Source organism: Nyctibius grandis, chromosome 11, assembly GCF_013368605.1.
Source record: "Nyctibius grandis isolate bNycGra1 chromosome 11, bNycGra1.pri, whole genome shotgun sequence".
Lineage (NCBI taxonomy): Eukaryota > Metazoa > Chordata > Aves > Nyctibiiformes > Nyctibiidae > Nyctibius > Nyctibius grandis.
Window position 1 is genome coordinate 17231523 of NC_090668.1, and position 14225 is coordinate 17245747.

General features: G+C 36.9%; 1 protein-coding gene across 1 annotated transcript; it reads right to left on the minus strand.

Annotated features, from left to right (window-relative positions):
* Nucleotides 1–3361: 3361 nt before the first annotated feature.
* Nucleotides 3362–14166, minus strand: SAXO2 (stabilizer of axonemal microtubules 2). The gene is made up of 4 exons (XM_068410659.1): nt 14107–14166; nt 7422–7601; nt 5992–6194; nt 3362–4344 (listed from the first exon to the last, which is right to left on the minus strand). Exons 1-4 carry the CDS (start codon nt 14145–14147, stop codon nt 3362–3364), a joined length of 1407 nt encoding a protein of 468 aa, XP_068266760.1. The 5' UTR covers nt 14148–14166.
* Nucleotides 14167–14225: the final 59 nt, after the last annotated feature.

Consider the following 14225-nt stretch of genomic DNA (forward strand, 5'->3'; position numbering starts at 1 on the left):
TGTGATTACCCAGAGATCGTTTATTACTGTGATTTTCATGGTAGCTATGCTTTCATTCCAAGCGTTATTTTATCAACCCACAAAGTCCATAATTCTGGGATTTTTTCAAAGCTAAGTTTAGGTCTTATTTTTTCACAATTTATCAGACAGATTCTTAGCCTCATTACAGTCTGCTTGCACTGTTATTAAGAGGCAACACAGATGTAACTTGATTGAAAAAGTAGGGAAGAGAATTTGCCAAAAATCCAAACAAGTCAGCTCTGACTCATTGAAATCTAGAATCAAGATTCTGTAAAAAGGTGGGATAAATCTGCATTTCTTTGCCAGGCCTTCAGGTACTGCACCAAGCAGAGTTCATTTAGACCCAACAGAACAGCTCTATGTTTTATATTTAGTGGGTGATGGCAATAGCTATGTGAAAAAAACTTGTTTCAGACTATCCAATATGTGTAATAGTCTTTAGAAAGGAGAGTCTCATAAATAATATGAACAAGAAAAGCCTTAAAAAAATTATTAAATTGAAAATAAATGTCTAGCAATGAAATGGTGGTGTTTCAGAGTTATCCTAGATGGTAACATTGGCAAAGGTGTATGGGTCTATTTATTTTTCCTTTTGTGTCACCAATGCATTCTTTCTGTGCAGTCTTTTTTAAAAAAAAAAAAAAAATCTGTACAGCAGGTCTGTGGAGCATGTTGTATAGCATAGTGCACAAAAAGCACTTCTAGAATGGCAATTGAATCCATAAGTAACTTTTCCACTTTTACATCTTGGTTTAGTATGACATCATAAAATGCTTTTTTAAAAGCTGTTATTTTGAGAAACAGTAGTTTTCCAGCCTGCTGTTCCTTTTGTCTGCATTTCAATAATATGTTGCTTATGAAACAGTTGACCTCAAGTTATTGAATGCTGTCTGAAGTATAATATCATTTGATGCTTTTCCTGGAAGCACAATCAGTAGGGTGTGGCCCTTTCAACTGTAATGCAATAAAGGCTTCTCTCTTTCACTATTAAACTTAGGGGAAAACATTAAGGGCAAAATGAAAGGGAATATGCCCTCTCCACCCTAAAAGTCTTCAAATACATTTGACAGTCCCTCTGCAGATGTATCTGAATATGCCCTCCACTTCCTCTCAAAAATTTTTGAACTGTGCTGGTAGGTGGCAGCAAATGACTTTCCATAACTGCAGGGGTGGGGGGAAGTGACTTAAGAACTAAAAAAAACAGCTGTGAAAATTCCAGAAAGCATCTGGGCTCACTCACAGACCCAAAGGAGGAGCCATTTTCAGCAGAACACGAAGGCACAAGTAACTTCATGGATTCAGATTGCATTTCTCTTTGAGTTTTCTTTCTCCCTAGAAAAGAGAGCTGGAGGATATTAGGAACTTCTGCAAACTTCTCATGAGGTACCAAGGCTGGGTATAGGATATGGACTTGGGCAGGTGCAACTGTGTGAAGTTTTGACTTGGTTTCCTCAGTTGTGGCCAGACAGAGAATGACTCAAGTTTCATAAAGAAAAGGGTGGTTGTAGTTTGTTTTCTTCTGTGGTACAGAAGGATGACAATGCATTGGACTTCTTCCTGTCCTGCTTTTAGGATATCACATGCCCTTGTTCATGCCCAATCCAAAACATGTCTTTACCAGCCAGGGACGTGAATAATCTTCAGAGAGGAAAGTTTAATTAAATTGTGGTTTCATTAACAGAGTAAGTCATATTACAAAAACACAGTACAAAGACAAAAATTACCTAAAAGTGACTGATGCTCTAATGTCTGGAGCTCTCTCATGCAATGCTTTTATGCACAGTTAATGTACTCAGTTCAGCTTTCTTCCTTGTATATGATTCAATTCCTGCTTTCAATGTTTCCATCATGAATCTTAGTTCTTTTATTGGAGATTTGGTTTATGTAGTATGAGCACATAATTCTTCAGAACCCAAATGACTGCCCTGTACCAATGCGTACAAGATGTGCAATACTGAAAGCAATCATACTCTGCAGTACTGTGATAGAACATAATACTGTCACAATCAAATCATGAACATAATAGGACTGACATCAGTTCATCTAGATTTCCCAAAATCAGGTAAAGATACATAAAGAAAATACTAAATATCTCATACAGAAGCATAATCATTGCATGTACAATTTCTATAAAAATTTTGTTTTCTGTGTATTTGTAACAAGTAATTCTTTGAAGAGCAGAGAGACTGAGCCAGGCTGTCTAGCAATTTCTGCATCTCTGCTGATATTTCTTTTTTTTTTTTTTCCCACTGAGTTTACGCTATTTTCTGTTATCCCTACATACACCTTTATAGTTTTTTGTCTTTTTCCTCTTTGGACTGCCTCTGCAGTGAACTTTGGCAGTGATAACAGGCTGTTTAGCTTTAAAAATCAGATAGCAGGATCAAAAACTGTGGTGGATGGATGTTAACTTTTTGAGCCTGATTCTCTCTGCTTCCTCACCATCTACCTTAGAAATTCAAAAAACAATCATCTGTGAAATCTCTTTGTGAAATTTGATTGAATTTGCACACTGGGTTTGAAAATTACTCACGTGGGAAGGACACACTCTTAGTGTGTCAGTGTGTCCAGTGCTTTGAATCAGCTTTGTTTCCTTTGGAAGTAAGGCTGAAAAAGCACTATCAGGGAAATGAGGGAACAGTCTAATGACCTGCTTTTTATGTCGGAGGGATTTCAAGTATGGGTACAGAAAAAGAGCAAGGTTACTTCTTGTTAATTGCTATCAGAAATTATAGTGTGACCTTTATACTCTCCACACAACTGAATAAAGGAAAAGTAATGATGACTAAAGCTAAAACGAGGTTTTTAGAAATGCCTAGGTGTCATGGGATGCTATCTTATGCTTTGGGCAGCAAAATGTAAAGAAAAACATCTTACCGGATTACTTATTGATGAGATGAAAAGTGGACTGATGAGCTAGTTATTTAGATTATTATAGCATTATTTGCTTACTATGAAAAAGAAGTTAAGATCAAAAGATACTTGCTATTTCACAAATACAATCATTTGATTCGCAGAAAATCTGAAAGAATTAAATGTGCAATACATATGCTTGAGATGGAGCATAATGAAATCTGGGAAGTCAAGGAAACTAGGATGCACAATCAAAAAAAGAGCAGATGCCATGGAAGATGCATTATTCCTACAAAAACTGGCAAATCATTATCAGTCTTGTAATAAACTTCTGGTTTTGCTTTGATTTTCTTCAAGCTATCAGTTTAAATGCTTTTAAAATCAGAATTTGTATTATTTAGTTTGCTTTCAGTGTTATTTAAAGAAAAAATGAACAAGTAAGATTCCAATTATTTCACCAGGGTGCTTGAAATACTGTATTTAAGTATTATGACACAACAGCTACTTCCTTTGGAATAGGATTATTGTTTGACTCGGAAAATTCTGGAGTAAACTGGCGGAAGAATTTGTGACCATGAGAATCTGTGTTTACATAGACATAGCCTGGAGGAGATGGATAATTTGCTGGGCAGATCTCTTGTTTCTTTGGAGTATATTCTGTGTGATACATAGTTTCATCTTGAAAAGGAGCTGAATTAGGAACTATAGCATGTACAGGTTTGAAACTTTGAGCTGGAATGATCTGATGTGGTATGTAATGAGATTTGAATGTAGTTAAATCATAAAATTTTCCCGTGGGTTTTGGAATTTCCTGTTGTTTCTTAGCAATCTCTTGCCAACAGCTGCCCCAAGCTTTAAAGTCTTCCTTCGTAGTAGTATTCCCTTGAAAAGGGGCGTTGGTTCTTCTTCTATTAGAAACTGGTCTTATGGGGACAGGCGGAGAAATCTCATGCTTAACATAATCAAGATGGCTTGTGCAGTTAAAATCCATGTTGCCTGGGGGTGGAACGTACTCTTTTGATTTGCGGAGCTCAGGCAAGGAGACCAACCATGGCTGAAAACGATCCTGGAATTCAGTGATGCCATTGAAGTGAGCATTGGATCCAACTTTTGCATTTTCAGGCTTGCAGCTTTTTGCAAGTTGCCCAGGAAGCCCTTTAAAATCATTCCGGTGGGTTGTGAGATCTTCAAAGGGTTGGTTGCTTGGCTTGTAGTCTTCTTTTGATCTTATGAATTTTGGTTCCAGTTGATGAGCAATATATGAAGTGCGATGGCTAGTAGTACTGTCGAAAGGCACATCTGAAAGCTTGGCTACAGAAGGAGGTTTAAAACTTTGTCTGGGATTCAGTTCCCTAGGAACAAAGTCATCTTGAAACGTAGTAGAATTTCCAAACTTCACTGTAGGTGGGTGGTATATATGCTCCACCTTACTAGTTTCCCTTCTTTGAACTTCCCATGACCTATAGTCATCTTTAAGGCAAAACCAAAACTTCACCATACAAGTGTTATTACTTAAGACCATTCCTTTAAAATTGAGACAAATTATTCTAGTATTACATCTTGCAAAACAAAGAAAATGGATGTAAGTGAGGATGATAATGTTGTCTGCATGTTTGTGACAAAACTGTCTTATTGGTGTGATAAAAACAGACAAAAAAAATTGTACATGATGCCCTATTTTGACTATTTCCTCAAGGAAAAAAAGTCTTGCATGTACATATTTAGTGTGTGTTCTATACAGAAAATAGCCGTTTACAGGTTTTATATACAAGATCTTGTATTTTACTTAGAAGTTTATGCAAATATACAAGACTGAAAGGAGCCTTATAGGTCAGTGGGTCCTGTCCACTACTGATTGGGAGAATTTCCATATCAACATTACATCATCTTAAAGCTTGTTGAGATTTATTTTAAATTTGCTTCTGGGGTGTTTTACTAACAGACTGTTCTGCTATAATTACAAAATTTACTGTCCAGTCTAAACTTCTTTACAGGCAGTTGAAATCAATTTGTTGTCTTGCAATCACTGCACTTACTTCTGCTTCAGTGTTTTTTTCACTCCTTGATCCTTACTCCCTGTTGAACTGCTAACATACATTTTAAATGAAGCGGTTGCATGCTGTCTTAGTTGTATGCTGAGACTAGGCTAAATTATTCATTATTTGCTAGCTTACTACTTACATGTAGGCTAAATAGAAATATTTAAATTTCCTTATAAATTATTTACAATTAATAAATATAAATAGAATGTATTTGTTTAAATGCATTTTTATCTAGCATAGACCTAAGCTTAAAGAAGCTAGTGAAATATCTCTTTATTTTTAAAGAGCCTTTTTTCCCAAATTTTATCCTTCTGACTCTTTCTGTCACTGCACTCTCTCCTCTGCTCATTTTGCACCAAGCATTCTAACATTCTAGTCTTGATTTAATAGCCATATCTGATTCTCGTTATCTCAAGTATCTTTTCGATATGACTGGCCTTCATAATCAGGAATGTCTTGATTTTCATCACTCTAGTAGATCATATCTCATCACTTATTTCTTCTTACTTTTAACTGTGCCTACCACACAGTACCTGTAACAAACTCAGTAACACATTTTGTGTATAAAATTTTCTACTTCTTTATCAAGGTCGCTTGCCAAAATGACTTAAAAGGAGATTTAGTGCCTTTGTGCTAACTATTGTAATAGAATAACTTATGTCAAACCAGATCAGTACTAGGATGATATGCAAGCTATACAGTACACAAGAAAGAAATCTAAAATCAACTTTTGACCTACTCTGTGGAAAAATGTGTTACATGAGCTAAAACTATCTGAAAGATATATTGGCACTTTAATTACAACCAACTTTTGCCTGACACAGCCTAACCAAGTGTATTGTTAGAATTTCTCTCCTTTTAGCCAAGAAAACCTTAGAGAAGGCTTTTCTTTTAGAAGCAATAAATGTCACCTCTAAACAACTGGAGTGGTGAACATCTTAAGGCATTATCACCTGCTTTCTCTTATGTCTTACTCTCTGATCGAAACTAAGAAATCCAGTTTCTAATATAGATAATTCAGAATATTACCTTCATCTTGGTTATTTCTCTTTCTAAAGGCAGCATATATTATTACCTTGATAGGTTGGTATGGTATCCAGTTTTCCTCCTGTAGTGTGTTTTCTCTCTAGAGGTCTTACTAATGTCACTGGTTGTATTTCATGAGCATTATAATCTTTCTGGTATGTGGTTCCCAGTTCTATCTTTCCCACCTTTGGTTTATATTCTTCTTGTACCCGAAAAGGTCGCTTCACAATATCATATGGTAAATAATCAGATCTGAATTGGGGAAAAAGAAAACACTGGTTAAAAAACTTCTTTTTCCTGATGGAGTCACTTTTGTCATTTTTTCATTATATGGAAAAACAACAGCTTATAATGTTTACTCTGATGCCATATGTTAGAGGGATAGCAAGGAGGAAAGAAAACAGTAGTACATAAATCTAGGGTCTCTGATGCACGATATAGCCTTTTTTCTAAGGTAGATGGTGAAGCAACTTTTTCGACACTCTAAGTCTCATTCCCAGCTTAAAAATATTCTTTAAGATGTATGAAAGGAGATTAGAAAAAGTTGCTGTAATTTTACTAAGAAATTAAATTAAAAGGAAGAAATGAAAGCAGAAGCAGCACAAAGATCAAACTACTACAAGTGGCAGCATTTACTAATTGCACGAGGAGAATGGAATATAATCAGAAAAAGCATTTCACTATTTTTATATGGGCACATTACATTAAAAGGGTGTATATTACGTATGTAGTGTTTAAACAGTATATGCAGTACACAATCAATTTTGCAGAAGGGCATTTGGCCTTTCTATGTATGTCCCTTTTGCTTTTTTTTATAAACAAATAAAGAAGTTTCACCTGTTGCCCTTATAGCTTAAAAGAAAAACAATAATGGAAAAAGTAAAGGTTTATGCTCCTGACACATTATTAATAATGAATGAGTGAAGTCTTTCTAATTCGTTGAAAGATGCTCTTTAATTTTGTAAGTGTAACATCAGCGTCTGTGCACTGACAGGACAGACCTACTGAACTCCTTTATAGTTGGCTTTCTTCAAACTCCTAATAATTTGGAACTGTCTGAATAAAAAAAAAAACCCTGTTCCTTTTTCTTCAGGTTTCATTTTCCTACTATCTCAGATTCCCACACATGTATTACAGAAAGTTCCCCAGCCTGCCAGCTTTGTCAGGCTCAATGAGACCTAGATTTCCAAAACAGGCTTAAAACAAGGACAAAAATTTTAGATTATCTTTACAGGTTAAAGGATGCTGTAAAGAATGCAAATATTTTTATGTGTGTGCTTCATTATTTTTTTATGACCTTCTTGTGGTAACTGTATTTCTACACTCAGAATGTATACTTTCAAATATGCTAGAAGTGTAAAGGATGCGATGATTGCATTTTGAAAATGATTGCAATACAATGTTCAGTCCCTCCTTAAATAAGAAAGTATGAGAAACTTTATAGAGTAATTGTAAAACACATAGCTTCAAAATGTTTACTTGAATGTTGTAATTCCTTCCATTTTCCCACGATGCACTTGGTACTCTTGTTTCGGCTTAAGGCTCCGGGGAGGAGAGATGTTGCTATACTTGGGATATTTTTCCACATACTCTGTTGTGAGGCACGGCTGTTGTCCATTATCATAAATCCTTGTGGGTTTATAAGGGCAGCGATGGCGCCTGGGTAAAACACATCAGATGAGATCATTGTGAATAGTTTAATTTAAGGGGAAAACCCATGCCCTATCTAGTGGGAGTGAATAACAACTGGGGAAGACTGAACAATGTGAGTAGCTTGTGTTTAAAATCTTTTCTGAGTGATCAAAACAAAATAGCGTGCTGATGGCATAGGTCCCAGAGTACAGTATACTAATACAGTAATAAACAGTATCAACATGCTAGTTAGTCCTTAGTACAGAACAGAAGGGAGGGATAGAGTTGATCCCAGTCCTCTAAATGATGCAAGCACCAAGATGCATTTTCCTCTCTTCTTTTAATCTTTAATGATATTACTAGTCTTATTTGTAAAAATAACTATGCTTCATTTCTTCTCTCATATTGTCTCTTATTTGCTGTTTTCCCTCATTGCTTGTCTTTTTATTTCTGTGCATCTGCTCACCTATTTTCACCACAACTCGATTATCCCTTTTTGATTTAAATTTTAGTGGTGTGAAATCTCATCTGCACTTCTAGTGTGCTGCGGGCCATTTCTGACTTTTCAACCCTTTTTTTTTTTCCAAGAACTGACTAAATCCTCTATCCAAAACCTGTTTGTTTAGAAGTAATGACATCTCTTTTTCTTAATAGGTTTTATTTCAATTACACCTGCTTGTCATTGATGCCTATTTTAATGACACCATTGTGTTAAAAGGTGTTAAGAGGCATATCATGACTTAATTTACTACTTAGACCTTGTTGTTTTGTGTAGATTATGCATGAAATTAAAATGGACATGTTGTTTTCTATCCTGGTTTGAAAATCTCATTATATTAATTCTAATTTGCATAATACACTTACATCTCTCTGGTAGTTTGTTTCAAGCATAGTTTTAAAATTTTATTTTGGCTGACAGATAATTATTATTTAATCTCTCCTTTAAGGAGACATATAATGAAAGATGTTCCTCCTACTTGTGGCTGACAACTTACAATACTGGTTCAGATATAAGCAAAGGGAAATAACAAGAAATAAAGCATAATTTTTTAAATAAATGAGTCTTGTAAATTTCTGTACATGAAAACCAAAAGAAGGGTAACAGTGTACAGCTCTTACTGGGTATAAATCAAGTTTCAGGAAGCCAGATACCCAAGGAGTAGTTCAAAGGTCTGTAGAGAAATTTAGCTAGCACTGAATACCAAGAAGGAAAAAAAAAATTAAAGCAAAGTAAAATAGAATACAGAAACAGACAGGAAGGACTCCTGCTGGGAAAAGTAAAATGAGAAAACCACTAAAAGAAGTTATCTGGAACTGGAGATCCCTAAAGCTGGTATTAGTTTGGGCTGCCTGACTTTGCCAGCTTAGTAGTTCAATAAATGAGAAATGAAGTAGCCCTGTCTAAGAAGCCAGATCCTTTCAAAGCCTCAGGTGCTCACTCCTTTTCAATCAAGTCAACAGATAGTCAAGGAAGAATTAAGAGACCTATTCAGAACATAGCAGGGAAAGGAAGAAGGGGGAAAGAACAGGAAAGGTAGGAAAGCAAGGAGGTGAGTGTGTGCTATTTCTCAGCACGGTGCTTGCCTGCCACTACATTTTTCATGAAATTCAGTTACCACCTTAGTAATATTTTTTTCAGTAAGTATAAGCAGCATATGCTGTGTCATGTAGCATCTAAAAGTAACAGCTAAGCAGCAACTAAAACCATTGAATGTATGTTTTAAAAGCTAGTTGAAATATAGGGTATCAGATTATAATGTTCTTCACATATTTTAGGCATACAGTTCAAAGGAGTTGAAACAAACAACATTCATCTGCAACAACTTCATTTTGACAATCTTCATTTTGCCATAAGCTGATCCAGAAGATCTAGAAGATCCAGAAGACTAATCACCAAACAAAACACTTTCTCTCTTTTGGTATCACCACATACTTAACTCTCACTATTTTCTAAGCAATATTGTCAGTATATCTCCTGTATTACTGAATGGTCACGGTACAAACATATACTAGAAAAATAATTACTTGCAGAGTGAGCCTGTAGTTCACCTCTGTGTTGAATCCACCAAGAAAGTAATCTAATGTATCTTTCCAACAAAAGAATTTTTTGTAATGGCATTTGAATTCATTGCTGAATCAAAAATGTCTTTGATCCCAGTCATTTTTAGCATACGAAATAATTCTGAACAGCTTCTAACTATGCACAAAATTACTTGGATTCAGATGAAACTGTTTGGGAAGATCCTACATCCTACTCTGTGCTGTGAAAGAACTTTCAGTGGGCCTAAAAGGCAACATAAAATTACCTTAATATATATGTGAATTTGACTTGGAGAAGAGATTAGGGGTTTTTTTGGTTAAATGATTGTCTCCATTTAGCCCGCACCCAGGGCTAAACAATAACCAGCTGTTCTATCACCCAAGACCACTCCCCAGCTGAGAAAGGGAATTGAGAAAAGGAGGGAGACTCATGGGTTGAAATTTAAACAGATTTAATAAAATAAGAAAACCAATATCAATGCTAATACAAAAGACAGAAAGTTATACTCAGCCCATAGAGCAGTGGCAAGTCTCTCCAGGGAGCACAACTGTTGAGAAAAGAGGAGAGCAGAGCAGAAAACTCCTCCCACCCCCAGCAGCTTTCCCATTTATAGTGACCTGACATTAATGTTACAGAATACACCTGTGGGCCAGCCTGGGGCAGCTGCCCTGGCTTTCACTGCTGATGGCCCTGATCACCATGGCTGGCCACAAACTGAAACAAAACATAACAGGAAAGTGATTCTACAAATATTATCCCTGCAAAACCAGGACACCGATAAATCTACTTTTGGATGTTGTCCAACTGCTAAACCAAAAGTTTTCATTTAGATAACAGCTTTATAAAACTGATTACATAGGGCATCACAGCTCTTTAGAGAGAGAGACAATGCTGAGACTCATCAGTCAGAGAAGACGGATTACAGCTCTGATAAATACGTTGCTTACAATTTGGCCAGAATTCATTGGGTCACTGATTATTTTAAACTCGTTACTTGTAGTTATCTTAATTTCAACCCCAGAGTTACTGATAATTCAAATGAATTTGGTTAGAATATGCCTTCCCCTGTGACTGACTGATGTCTGCTTTGATGGATTATTATTCTTTCCCTTCTTTGAGGTAGACTAACTGTCTTGTGGCTTGCATAAGGTCTGAACAGAATCTCAGCTAAATAAAAGTGACAATAGACAGGCTCTCTAATGCCAAATGCTGTTGCTTTGATTATTTTAACAGAACGATGCTGAATTTCACTTATTTAGGATCTGGCATACATACAGTTGTTTTTTATGCAATGCTAGCAAGATCATTGCAATTTTCCCACAAAGCACTTTCCTCCCAGAGAACTAGACTAATAATGAGAAAAGTTTAATGTTTATCATCACAAAAAAACAAACACACACACACCACACCCCCCCCAACTCAAAGTTTTTAACTGCCAGTGCACATGCTATGGCCTGAAAGACAGAAATTATGTATGGACACTGAATTTTTGAGAATCATCTGCTTTCCTAGTGTTGACAGGAGACCTGGCAGTTTTTATTGGGTTTGTATGTATTTACGTGGGGTCAGTATGAAGGCTTAAATATCCCATAATTTAGAGAAGTCTTCCTCTTTCCTTCCAACTTACATTTATTCAGGAATCTAGATTTTTTTGTTACTGATAACAAAAGTGCAACAAATGGGGAAAGGCTGACAGATTGAGAAGATAAAGCAGTAGTTTATATCTCAAAACTAAACAACTTTGCTTTTGTATGCTGTGATTATCTGTTACGCTAGACAAATACTATTCTTGAATGCAGAGAGTTCATCTACCTTAGAGGCTTTATTCTTCCTTTGGAGGCCAGATTTAGCATCCTGTGTTTGCTGTTAGACGTTTCTATTGAGCCAGTGATCTGAAGCCTGACTGTCCTTGCTAGCAGGGGGTAATTTTCTCTTGTATTAAGTTAACACATTTGGAACCCATGGGAAATAAGAAAATAAAAAATATTTCCTTCTCTTTATGGATCAATCCCAAGTAAGACCAGCTCATACTTTCTCCACATCAAAAATACACCATTTCTAAAATAAGAAATGTTTCTGGAATATCTTAGGAGACAATACAGAATCCAGCCCTTATGCTGTGCAAGGCAGTTTTGAGAATATTTTTGTGGTTTATTAAAAAAAAAAACCTACAACCAAACATACGTCTCTACCATAGCAGCTTGAAAATGATCATCATACCGCCCTGGCAGCATCTTTTGCTACTGCAAAAGTCTTAAAGTCTTAAGCTCAAGAGGCTAGAAGTTATGTCAGTTATTAAAAATGGAGAAGTCCCCAGCATTGGACCTATTTTGCAAATTGATCTTTGAGCATGCTCAGCACTGGGTACACTTCCAGTGTTTTTTGGCACTACAATTACGTGTTGATTTTGAAAAAGATCACTTAATAGGCACAAAAAGTGATTCAGTTAGTAAGAAAGATCTATTCAAAATAATCTTAAAAATCTTGTAACAATTACTTGATTAAGAGCCCAAGACTGCAACCCGTACATATGAACACTAGCACTCAGATGTGAGCCTGTAATGAGTGGATTGGGTATGTCACAATGCAAAAAAAAGGTCATTCTGGAATTTTGGAGGCTCTTCTCACTTTCCTGTAAAGAGCAAGCAGAATAAAGTTGTGTCTTACTGACTTTCCTCCCCTGTATTTGTAAACTTTTTCTGAGTGTTTTTTCTTCTGTGAACAATTAGGAAAGATTGTTTCCTTCTGTGTTATTATTTAGAATTAAACAGTAATTATATCTCCACAAAATTTCCTGCAAATAGCTAAATGATAACTTCTACAAAATACTAGATCTTTTTCTTCGCTTTGAATTCTCAGATGTGTATGCATTGCAATATCCAGGTAACACTGCCAAGCAACCAGTCTTCCCCTAAAAACAGAAACACTATAGCTACACTGAAGCAAACACAATGTGCTGCCTAAACCAACAATGGCTTAAGATTTTTATTGACTGTAAAAACTTCAGTGACGTTTATTTTCAACAATGTTTTGTGCATGGTATATTCAATTATTCATATTATTAAACTGAGTTTTTGAATTGAGAATTTTCAGTTGAGTTGAACCTCATTTTGTGCTGTTGGATTGTTTTATCTCACCATTTTTACACTTGAGCCTCAGCCAGATTTGTTATCTCATCACGAAAACAATGTGTTCCAACTGTTCATTAATCTAGGACTTTTGAAGCAATTTTATGGGGCAAACTACACCGACAGCCTTGGCCAAAAAGAACATGAGAAGCTTTACACACTGCCTGTCTTTCATCTCTGTCTACATATCAAAAAAAAAAAAGTGGCTGATGAGCAGACAGACAGACTTGCCATGCAGAAACACATAAGGAGTGTGTCTGCTATATGAACCTTGAAATGAAACCTGTAGCTCATGGTGCTTTGCAGCCATAGGCTTGTCCCTGTACTTCCCATAGATAATGATCACACTCTTGTGATCTTATGATGACTCTCCTAGCATGTAGTGTTAGACTTTTTTCTTTTGAATATTAAACACTGAATCTTTGAATCCTAGGATGATTATTATTCTGTTTTTTTTTGAAGTAGACAGAGAAGAAATTGAAAATATTAACAGTACTGACTCCAAACCTATAAACATGGATCTGAATTTTGCAAGGTTTAAATCCCTTATGATTTTGGGAAACCTGACTTGTGAATTTTTTTACCTATGGCATTGATAATATTGCTTATAGACCTGTAATAGTAACTTCAAAGAAAAAAAAAATTGCCTTCTGTACTCTCTTACACCAGCCTCCCTGGGCGAAAGAGGCTACAGTACAACGATGAACTGTGTGTCTCCATATGCCATCACTGAATGTAAAGAAATAGTGGGGCTTCCCTTCACGGTGGAGAGTATTACTGGATGAGACGTTAGAAAGGAGATATATTAAATCTATTTTAAAGGCCATAGCGCTTGCACAGGTTTCTGTCAAGGTTGATTTAGCCAGAACTCTTCTGAGGGTTCCTTTGGTGCAGTCCCTCTCTCCACACAGCAGTGCTGGCTCTGCTTTACGGAAAAGCCTGATCCTGAGGTTTAGTCTAGGTGGCTTTAAAAGACTGTCCCTGTTCTTTTTCTGTTTCAACGCATTTAAGATGTGCTTTTTCCCCCACCTGATTTAAACATAAACATATTACTTCTTATTTACTGAGAAGATCCCTTTTAGAAAAAAGGGAAGCCAGAAACTGTTGAAATGGGAATGTTACCCAGTTTCTGCCCTCCCACTGCTAAAACTATTAGCCGTGACCACGCGTGGGGTTCCCCGCGCAACGCGGTGGGGGTGAGCAGGGGGACAAGGTGAGGGGTGTTTTTGTGGGGGTGGGGTTGGGAGGGCCTGGGGTGCTGAGGGGGCGCCGCCGGAATCTTCCTTGTGGGGGGACACCCTCCCGGGGACCCCAAGTCTCCCCTCGCTCCCCGAAGACGGTGGCAACCCGCGGGGCTGCTTACCCGCAGGTACAGATCTCACACAGACACCGAGCCGGCTTCATGCTCCCTGCGGCCGTCCCCGCCGCTCCGCCAGTGTAACTACAGGAGCGCTCCGTCGCCCGGCAACGGCGGCGTCCTCG

Excerpts from the sequence above, each read along its gene's own strand:
- SAXO2 (XM_068410659.1), bottom strand. The coding sequence starts at position 14,147 with ATGAAGCCGGCTCGGTGTCTGTGTGAGATCTGTACCTGCGG. Across the intron at positions 6,195-7,421 it reads GAAGGAATTACAACATTCAA|ATCTGATTATTTACCATATG; the intron begins GTAAACATTTTG and ends TCCCCAATTCAG. Across the intron at positions 4,345-5,991 it reads TACCATACCAACCTATCAAG|ATGACTATAGGTCATGGGAA; the intron begins GTAATAATATAT and ends TTTGCCTTAAAG.